Genomic DNA, 11,342 nt, shown 5'->3' on the forward strand with positions numbered 1-11,342 from the left:
AAGTTGACTTTCCAGTAGTAGGGGAATTATGGTTAAAACCGACACCTTAAGCTTAACACTTTTTGTAAGTTGCCACAAAACCAATAAAATTATAATTTTAATGCACAATTCTTCTTCAAAAAATTCTTAACAAGACTTAATTTTTTCAGCTCTTCGAAAAATTAATTTCATTAAAAATTATTGGTTGTAAAGCTTGAAAAACAAAGTGACTTTTTATAGGCAGTGCGGGTAAAACCGACACCCTATAGAGGTAAGATCGACACCCCCTTTAATTTATTTTCTCTACACTTTATTAAAATCTTTATCATTATTAAAAATTAGATATATGCGTGATTAATAAAGTGTGAGTATGTATGATGCAAAATATGAGCTTTTTATTGCTTCATCATGTAGTGAGGGGAAGAAAGTTCGAAAGCGTAGTACTATAAATAAGAGTATTTTATGCTATAGGATTATTTATAGATATGAGTATTTCCAAATAATCCTTGCGCACATCATTGCAACCTCCAGTGTCATTTTATTTCGTAAGAGAAGATTTGCAAGCGTTCTACGTTCTGCTAATTGGATTCATTCACTTATAAGTGACACACACACTTCTTAGTAAAACTACCTTTTTCAGATTTGATTTTTCGGACTCTGATTATCAACGATCTATTGGGGTATACATAATATCATTGTCTCATTGTGATAAAGTTCGTCTATGAGAAACCAAGAGAACACTAGAAATTCGGTTTGATGAGCTTTTTGCAGAAACAGCAAAAGCTTCGATAGAATCAGATAAGCAAAAATTCCAATTTTTGATTTTTAAAGAGACTTATAAGAAATAAACACAATAAAAGTATTTCTGTGTATTTCAGCTATTACTATAGTGTGCTAATAGTGTAACTGAAGTGTCACAAAGATCGCCAGCCTTTTGTAATGAATCGCAAGTAAAAACAACCATCTTAACAGTGTGTCGGTTTTACCCTAACCAAAGGGTGTCGGTTTTACCCCAACAGCGCCCATTTTTTTATAAAAGCAATTAAAAATATTGAATTTCTCAACCTCGTCTTCAATGCACCTAGTTGATCATAGGAAAGGCCGATAATAATAGGTACTGAAAAATGGGGTGATTTGAAAAGCTTTTGTTCGGTTAAAACCTTAAAATCTACCAACGAAATTTTACATCCAGACGAGTATGAACGCTGCTGTCGTATGTTTTTGGCGCACTAACGTAAATCCAATTTTTCTTCAAATGCTCTACATAAACGTACTAATAATAATGTATCATTATGAAATGAATAAAAATTTGATTTCTAGGAAAAGTAGTGGGGTGTCGGTTTTACCCTCAGTGTCGGTTTTTCTTACAATTCCCCTATCCTTGATTTAAATTATTATCGCTAATTTTAATGCCAAAGAACAAATAAACCTCTCGAAAACGAATCGTTTGGGAAAATCATCATTACTGGAATTTTCATTTTCACGAAACTTTTCGATAACCTTCCGTCACTTGCGTTAACCCTTAAAGGCGCAAACCAATTTTTTTCAAATTTTCTGAAAATCGTCTCACGGTTTTAATATGTTGCTACGATAATTTTGAGATGGTTTTTGCAATGTTGCTTTAAAACAACATTGCGCATTTAAGGGTTAATGCACTGGGTGCACAGTGCTCTAAAAACCTAGCGAAATCGTCTTAGGGCACCAGCGGGTTTAATTCAGAGCTATCTGCGCGGCGAGTTAAATCTGTAAAGAATACTAAAAATTAATTTCTATTCCATAATTTTCAGTTCAGCAATTCGAGAGATCGTGCTCATCGCAAGTCATGAAAAATAGACTACGTTGTGAAGTGATGGTCACTATTTATCAAAAAATCACAGTTAAATAAAAAATAAAACTATTAAAAAATTTCAAATAGTTTATAATTTTCACAAACTTATTAGGAAAAATTGTTTAATAAGCTTTCGTAATATTGTGTAGGAAAAAAGCTGAAAATTTCAGTATTTTCTATATTTACAACATATAAACCCTTAATTATACCAATTAATTGGTATACGAATTGGAATAGGTTCGCCAAATTTTTAAAGAAGTCTATAAAGTAACCCCTTGAAAACTACCTGAAATTGTTGTAGTTTGATGCAATAAAAAATTCCCAAAAATGAAATGTACCTATTAATGTGAAACACAGTGAATAATACATACAATAAAGACCCATTTTTATCAGTCTCATGGTGTATTTTAGGCTGACAAAATGGGGACATTGACTAAATCGGGCAATTTTTTTCTTTATAATAAACTGAAGCTGTTAAAATATTCTTCCCGTCCCTTGATGTAGCCTGATAACTATTTCTGATTATGATGAACTTTTTATTTTATTATATTTCCATCTTCGTGATAAGGAAAACATACTCAAAAAAGGATATACTCGAATTCAGGCTTGTTCGTCTGCTAGAGCCCATCAAACATATGTTCATATTTGCCTGATAAAATCGGGGTTTCAATGTATTATAATAGATATTCAGCATTCGAAGAAGTTTCTTGTGAATGAGTATAGAACGATTTTGTTTTTACTTACTTGAAGTCAGCGGCGTAGCCAGAAATTCGGTTTGGTGCGGGTTTGGTGAAAATCGATCTTACTGTCCAAACGGCATAATTCCGAAACCGTAATTTTTTAAGTTTTAAAATTATGCAGAATTAATTTTTCAGAAAATAGTAACAGAGTTCGTGTCTTTAGCGAATTTCTTGAGACTTTATTGTAGTCATGAATATTAACCTGAGAAAATTCACCATAAATACTTCTTGGACGATATACCGTCAAAATTATTTTATCAAATGATGCGCTGTTTAACGTTTGTAAAACTCATCAAAGACACTAAACCTCCGAAATTGGCGGTTTCAAAATGATGCTATCTTGACCTTAAATTACTGTTTTTGAACATTTAACCTATACATATAATTGGTCATACAACAAAAATCAAATTCTCATCAAAATCGATCAGGACCTGCTAGAGTCGAATGGAAATCGTCATTTTTCATAAATTTCTCTCTACATTCGGAAAGTGTTATCCTCGTTATTAATCATATTACGTTTTCGTCTCAACTCGACGCATTCCCAAAATAAAAACCCGTTTTAATCCACCTAGTGGTGCAATTGTGCTTTTCTCATTTGTCCAGACTACGATTCCATGGCTGGTTATGTTCCATACAATGATGGGAATGAATATTACATGTTCAGTACGATTTGCACATACATACAACGGATCGACAGCCACGATCTTGAGATACTATGTGATACTGAAACATCGCTTGAAACCAGCGGCGGATCATGGAGAAAGATCCGGGAGATCCGGGTCCTGCCGAAAATTTTCAACTTGTTAAGAAATTTTAAACTAGTTTTAATTTTAAAGTAGCAACCCCTCACTGCATACTCGCTCCGGGCCTGTATGATTGACGATTTTTAGAGTGATTGCATAACCTTTCTATATGAGAAAAGCAAAAATGTACCAAAGTTCAAAAAAGTCAATTTTTGTCAAACATCTCAATATTTCATGCATTTTAAAATCATTTGGCATCAAAAATACAAATTTGATTTTGAAAATTTTTCATTTCAGTTTATATGGGAATTTGCTGTGTGATTGCACTCTTCAACTCGTAACTCCAGAACCGGAAGTCCAATCAATAAAAAATTCAATAGCAACCGATGGGAAGGTTGTACCTTTCATTTGAGACTAACTTTGTGCAAATCGGTCCAGCCATCTCTGAGAAACAGAGGTCACATTTTTTTCCACATACACACACATACACTGCTGGCCAATGAAATAGGTGTGAGATAGATTATTTTGTTTTTCTCTCAGTTACACATACCAAGTCACAGCAGTCTCAATCACACCTACCGCACACATAAGCATTGGTATCTGTCAAGTTACTAGTTAGTTGTTGGCGCTGATTACATTTGCCATCTTTGTCAAGATGCAAAACAAGACTGCCGCAGGTTTTTTGTGTGGTCAATATAATAGGTGTGTGAAATATATTAACGGGTTATTATTTTACTCAATTTTTTTTTCTATGTTTTATTTGGTAAAGTTCTGCGTGCTAATAAATGTATTTAAATGTTGAATAAGTCCATGATTTGTTATAGAATGGGTCGACCATCTCAATGCACTCAAGTGGAACGAGTTTTGCTAAGAAATTTTGTTAAAGAAGATAAGACGTATAAATAAATCGCGAATACACTTCGGCATTACGAAAACTTCGTTACAAATGCCTTAAAACCTTTGAAAAAAGAAACATGCAAAAAAAATCAAGAAAACATCTACAGCAGCTGACCATTGTATTGCATTATTAGCGAGATCTGATCCATTCGCGTCATCCAGGACTACTACAGCACAAATTGAAAATGTGGCAAGTCCAAGAACAGTTCGCCGTAAGCTGTAAAATTCCTATCTTCCAGAAAGAATTCCTGAAAAGGTTCCACTATTGCGAAGCAAAAGCTTTCCCAGAAATATGCATTTTACTTTTCAACACCGTTAATGGGCCTGGTTCAGAAGGAATCAAAAAATGGCAACATATCTTTCGAAAGGCCAATCGAAGATAAACCTGTTTTCCTCCGATGCACAACGAAACGTTACACGTCCAAAGTGCAAAAAGCTTGATCTGCGACACACGCAAAATATGGTAAAGCACGGGAGCGAGAACAATGAGGTTGTATGGTGTTAAACCCCAAAATCTTCTCTTGGCTACGCCGTTGCTTGGAGTTATTTATTTCGCTATTCTTTTTCCGAGATGTTTCAGATCGATCCGATGGTTATAAGTTAGAAAAATTGCAGTCAGAAGGTTCGCACAAATGAACATTTTTGCACTGATAAGTTATCAAGTTCATTCCAGACAACTTGGAAGTGTTCGGTGATTATTTCTAGCGGTTGTAGATAGAAAAATGAAATACAAAATTCGATTTATCGAAATAATGTTTGGCTTATTTCAATGGATTATTACTATATTGAACAATAAATAGGCGACAAAGAGTAATCCACAAACAACAAGCCATAACTTTTAAAGTATTCAAAATAGATATTTGAAGCCTTCAGTAAAGTTATTCGCAAAAGTAAGAGCTACAAATTTGCTGAAGGCATCATTTCGATATAATCACTTCCAAGAAAATTTGTGAAAATATCTCACTCATAGGGGGATTAGTCAGCAAAAGCACAATACCAAAAGAAAGGGCGTATTGCCTCCATTAAATTCTCCGAAGATATTGGTTGTGGCACTAAAAACTGGATTCTAACAGCACTGCGCACTTACTATTCTTCTATTAAATTCTTCTCACAGACTGGTTAGTTCGACTGGTCTGTCTATGAAAGTACCATCTCTATCACTTGAAATACATGTGTATTGACAGCTCGCAGTTTTCAGTAGCAGTTTGATCACTCGCACTTTGAAAGTGCGAAGTCCAGGTTGGTGGGAAGTGCGCAATACTATTGACATAAAATAAGCCGTTTTGGCGTTAATAATAGATTACATGTTTTTGGTCATATTTCTGGCAATGGAAAATGATAAAAATCTTTCGTCCGCATTTAATGTTAAATTTCTCTTTTGATAATTGTCCAACAATCTATAGCTTGTTTCAACAATCTATAGCTTGTTCGAAAGGTATTCGTTGAAGCTGTCTAAAAACATATAAAGTGTTAATCTATGTTGTAAATTTCGGCAGATAACTAGATAACCAGATAAAAAACTGCGAAAAACGCCATTTTTACACATTCAAACATTCATATCTTGGAAACTAAACATTCTTTTATAAGAAATGTAAAAAGGAGTTTTAACGATATATTTATACCAAAAGCTATTCACCATAATTCCTATACAATAAAGTATACCTCATAAAGATCGGTGATTTTGCGAAAAATTCTAGGATCACTTGACATGCTTTACTCTATTATAAGCATTTTTCGACAAAAATCGTTACAGTCACCAATTGCAACGATTAGCTATCATTTTAGTTTATAAGTTAGTTTATAAGATTTGTTTAGCTTCTTACTCACATGACAAGTAGGTTTAAAACTTCCTTTTGAAAAAAATCTTTTGACCGCGAAAGCAATTATATCTTAACAATAATTAACCGAATCATGTGAACAATTGGGATGAAAAGTCACCACTTGTGCTGACCCCAATATACTAATTTAGAAATGTAATGCAAAAAAACGAAGAAAACGCTTCAAAGGACTCGGAATAAAATTCTGAAAATAATTTTGAAACATCCTCCCTGGCTTAGCACAAACGAGTTGCACAGACTCGCAAACATAGAAACATTAGAAATTATGACGAACAGTATTATAAGCATGTTTCGACAAAAATCGTTACAATCACCAATTGCAACGATTAGCTATCATTTTAGTTTATAATATTTGTTTAGCTTCTTATTCACATGACAAGTGGGTTTAAAACTTCCGTTTGAAAAAATCTTTTGACTGCGAAAGCATATTATATCTTAACAATAATTAATCATGTAAACAATTGGGATGCAAAGTCATCACTTGTGATAACTCCAATATACTAACCTAGAAATGTAATGCAAACAAAACAATATAATTAAATAGAAAATAACATATAAAAAGAAAAGAAAGAGTTGCGTCCCATAATTGGTCCATAGTTCACATTTATTGCACCGAAGCCATTTTAGCTTGGACAATTCGTTGCAATTTACATAACAAACTTGTTCACATAACTTAATTTTCAATTTATAGAAACAAACACGTACCGAACCATTGATAAATATTTTACAACATCGATATCACTCTCCTATAATATTTTACGATAGTTTAACTAGTTCGCCTACGTAATAAGCGGCTGATCAAATAAGCAGATATTAGCGTTATATTAGTCAACCATGGACTGTGCGGTCTGTTATGCTTTTTTATACCTATGGTATATCTACAAATTCACGAAGTATACTTACCGACCACGATTCTGCATCATAACCGTTGATGGCGCACTCAATTCCATCGGACACGAATTCCCCTATAGAATCACCAAGCTCAGTTGAGCGAAAGAGTGCTCTTAAAATGTTTAATGAGTGCGTTCGCGTTTCTGCTGTGGTTCCGATGCGACTAAGCTCAATAAGCTTTCTCATAGAAAACTGAAGCCCTTTGGATGAGCTTACTTGTAGCTCGGATGTGATAATAGCTTGCATCATATATGGCATACCTGCACTTCTTCGTGTAGAGCATATCTTATCCGATTTGATTTTGCTATTACAGATGTCAATGTTGCTATCGCTATTGATCATAGATATCATCTCTTGTAACCATTTCATTGGCAATTGGTGCTGCTCTACGTGCTGCGATCCCCACAATCGAATACATAGCTTTGAAAAGCCAACGTATGCTTGTTCGAAAGCACCTCGATGTTTTGTTTCTGACAAGAGCTCTGTAAAAATCGATCCAATTTGCATGATTTCATCACAGCTAATTAAACTGACGCAGTCATTTTGATTCTCATTGACGACGGAAAGTTGACTTATGGCTACAGGCGTTTTGAATACTACATCACCCAGAATAAATGATACTTCTTTTACTGTACGCCAAGAGCATAACAATACCATTTGTGGCGATGTTCTAAAATTCGAATGGGATTCTTCTGTAACATCTTCCTCTCCAGATTGCATCTCCACATCCTCATCGAACCCATACGCCTCAATTGCGCTAAAATCATTAGGTAAATGTCCTTCTGGTGAAGAGTTATTAACCACAACTGAGACAACTTGTATTAATTCTCGACAGGTACACACTAGATTTGAAATAAATTTTAACCAAAGATCGCATTTTGCGATTTCTTTTATATCGAGTTTGTTTAACAGATGGTGTATGCAGGCTAAAGATCCAAACATGGGATTTTCACGTGCTGCTCTAAGCAATGACACTTTGGCTATATGCAAACCATGTAGAAGAATTTGATTACACCATACTAACGTTTTATATGTCTGCAAAATTGTTAACTGATTAACATCTTTCCGAAACTCAATCTTACAATCATACCTTTGTTTGAATTAAGGAAAAAGGCTCGCTGCACACTGTTGGTACTTCAATATATGTATTGAGGAAACACAAGTATTCTAGATAGTACGCTGCAGTTAATGTATCGTTTGGTTTTATACTTGTCATCAGCATTCGAGCAATATCGTAATTAATTATTTGGTCGCATTTTTCAAAATAGAATTTTGGACAATATAAAAGTACACTCATACAGTGATCTTTGTTTGCCTCATAGCTATCGTTCAATGCTATAAGTAGTTTGTGAATCTGATCTTCGTCCCACATGCTAGAGTTTTCATCGTCGTAAAATATGTAGCTAGCAATTTGTAATAACTGAATTAATATCTGGAAGGAAATGGTCCTTCTGCTGTAGTTTGCACCAATAAATAAATTGTTTATGCAAAAGTGGTGTAACTTTTTCACAAAAGCATAATAGTAATGGCTCTTTCCATCAGTGTCCGACTTTTTTATGATACTCAGAAAACCAGATTTCAGTCGGTTTAAAGCATTCTTCATGTAGCATGTGATCTTCTGCCTTAGGGATGGAGCGTGTACATTTATATTGTTCTCCAGAAAGAACAGGATGCATTCAAGATCCTCTTTGGTGAATAATTCAGTGCTTTTGTGATATTCAGTAAGTAAATGCAATGCTGACATCCTTGTTGAGTCATCAGCTGATATCATAGCTAACTTTATGTCTCTGTAGGGAAGCAGGTTTTTCCATTTCAAGGCATTTGATTCAATTTTATCGAACAGGCCGCTTTTCTTAGCTATTCCCAAAGATGTTAATATTAGACCAAAGTTGACCGTGGTTTCGCTGTCAATCAAGCAAATCGCTATCTCCGGATATGACTTAATCGCTTTGCGAATCAAATCGAATAACGTTTGCTTGATTTCCGATTTGTTGTCGTTCTTAATTATTTCCAATAATATTGGATTTATCCATTTGTTGAACCATTCACGCTTATTGTCGTCGTAGCCATAAGACATCATCAACGATTCATAACAATTATTCACGTGCAAATTTACGTTTGCGTGATCGTCAACAATGAGCGATTTGAGCAGGAATTCTGTAACATTCGGTATCGCTTGCAAAATAGCCTTTGCTTTCACTATAGAAGAAATAGCACTAATCAAAATACACTTCGTGTTGATATTGATGTTAACGTTTCTAATATAATCGTAGATAATGTGGTTCAACTGTTCATTAACTTTGGTTCCCAATTGAATCGTGAGCTTCAGAAGCTCTTTGCAAAGATGCCGTACACTGTCCATGTAGTGATCTAGGTGTGATAGTGAATAACCTAAATTTACAGCTAATATTTCGATCAGCTCTCGATTATCGTGTTTCAAATACTCTTCGATTTGAAGAGATAATAGCTTTTTCGTCATTTGCAAAAAACTCCTTGTTACGCCGAGGACTATGCTAGGTTCAACAGAATTTTCTTCCGAGATTTCTTTTAATATGTTTGCAATGTTTGAGCATATACTGAAACCTTTGTAGTCTGGATCATTGAAAAAATCTATTTCTATTGTGCATATCACTCCGTTTAACAGGCAAAGTTTTTTTGTGGAATTTTCCTCTACAAAGATACGCTCTGTAAACCGTAAGTATCGTCCTTCCAGGTTTGCATTCATTGTTATCAATATTCCACAATTGATTTTGGTGTCCATTGGAATCTCTGGATTGTCTAGCAAATCCCAACATATTAGAATCACCTTCTCTACATTTTTTTTGCCCTCGTATGTATTTCGTAATATGGCCGAGAATTGATTGAAGCATGATATCACTACTCGAATTGTTGAATGAATAAATAAACTTATTTCACTTTTGTCTGACGGAGAAATGTTCTGGCTGAAAAAATTGCAGATTTGGGATTATTTAAATTTTTACATAGTTTGTTCATAATTTTTCTATCACACCTTAGCTGTTCAGAATACAACACTAACGATCTATTGAAAAATAAAAGGATGTCATTCAAACAACTACGAATAGCATCTACACCAACTTTGAAGTTGTCGAAACAACTTCCGATGCTATTGATTATAGCGTTACGGCTAGCTAGTGTTTGTTTTTGCTGTCCGTCGTAGCTTTGCAATTTACTTTTTATTGTGTTAGACAAGCCTAATATCACAATGTCTCTTCCTATTGTGATTTGGCTAAAAAACCTGCAATGTAGAACTATTCATTAGTATCTGAAAATGAATTACAATTCATACTGTTACTTAGTGATAGTATTTTTTGCAGCATGTTTCATTGGCGCTTCCATAAACAAATCTGCCAATGTCTGAACGTTTGAAAGCAAAGATTTTTCCATGTCTGAAATGAAAACCGAATACTACAAACAAATTTGTTAGTATACCATCTGCAATGTATTTAAGGGCTCACCTCTTTTAGTATCCTAATCTGTTCATCAACAGATGCTGCTTGTGCCAAAGAAGAAATAAATTTGTTGTCTGCTGTAAACACACAGTCAATTACATTTCAGATCATCGAAGTTGAGGTTAAACAAATATACAAACCAGACTGGCAAACACATGATGAAGGCACTTTTAATAAATCCATTCGCATTTCGGAATATTTTTTTACATTTTCATTGCCTCTTACTGATGACACTCGTAACGATAACCCATTCATTTCGGCAATAGTTTTCACTTGGCATTTGAAGCCATTCGTTTACCTATTTTAAAAAATCAGCGAGAGTCACAAGAAAGTAGAGTTACGCAGGAAATCACACACTGGAAAAATATACTCGTTCATACCAGGGAGGGAGAAACAAACTCAAAGACGCTGAATCCTCTAGATAAAGACTCACCATCTCTATCTTATTCTTATTATTTATCTATAAGTGTCATTTCAATCGAGCACGAGACCTGTCAAAAGCCCTCAATTCGAAGAAAATCGCTTCGAATCCTTCTGGAACGAGGGCCATTGACAGGTCTCGCGCACGATTGGAATGACACTGACAGATAAATGGTAAACAAACGATATACGTGTCGAGCCTTTATCCAGAGAGATTCAGCGTCGTTAGACTTAATAGACTTTCCTACACGTAGAAATTTATTTATGCATCGATAGCATACTTTTCTATCCGCCTCTCGTTTCTTCTGCTGTAAATTTTATGCATTGGACATATTCGGTCTATCCACGCATAAAAATTACAGCAGAATAAAAGAGACGGGATTCTTGTTTCTCAGTGTACGGCTCATGTACGTACACATCACATGACACAAATTCTATGTCACTAGCTGGTGGAAAATAGTAAACAAAGACGGCAAAAGCAAATGAGATTGTTTTCAACCAAGAAACTGCATTAGTGTTCGTGAAATCGACCGTCA

The 11,342-nt window shown here is 34.7% G+C and overlaps 1 protein-coding gene across 3 annotated transcripts in view; it reads right to left on the reverse strand.

Annotated features, from left to right (window-relative positions):
• LOC131690079 (thyroid adenoma-associated protein homolog) overlaps positions 1-10,851 on the reverse strand; it is a 286,463-nt gene extending 275,612 nt beyond the window's left edge. Inside the window, exons 1-7 of one of the 3 annotated variants that reach the window (XM_058975582.1) lie at positions 10,767-10,851; positions 10,527-10,684; positions 10,393-10,463; positions 10,230-10,342; positions 9,927-10,172; positions 8,007-9,858; positions 6,929-7,951 (exon numbers count right to left, since the gene is read on the reverse strand). In XM_058975582.1, the coding sequence (XP_058831565.1) occupies positions 6,929-7,951; positions 8,007-9,858; positions 9,927-10,172; positions 10,230-10,342; positions 10,393-10,463; positions 10,527-10,641 (3,420 nt within the window). In that variant the 5' untranslated portion in view covers positions 10,642-10,684; positions 10,767-10,851. The other 2 variants (XM_058975580.1, XM_058975583.1) reach the window with 2 other exon arrangements.
• Positions 10,852-11,342: the final 491 nt, after the last annotated feature.

This window comes from Topomyia yanbarensis, chromosome 3, assembly GCF_030247195.1.
Source record: "Topomyia yanbarensis strain Yona2022 chromosome 3, ASM3024719v1, whole genome shotgun sequence".
NCBI classification, from domain to species: Eukaryota; Metazoa; Arthropoda; class Insecta; order Diptera; family Culicidae; genus Topomyia; species Topomyia yanbarensis.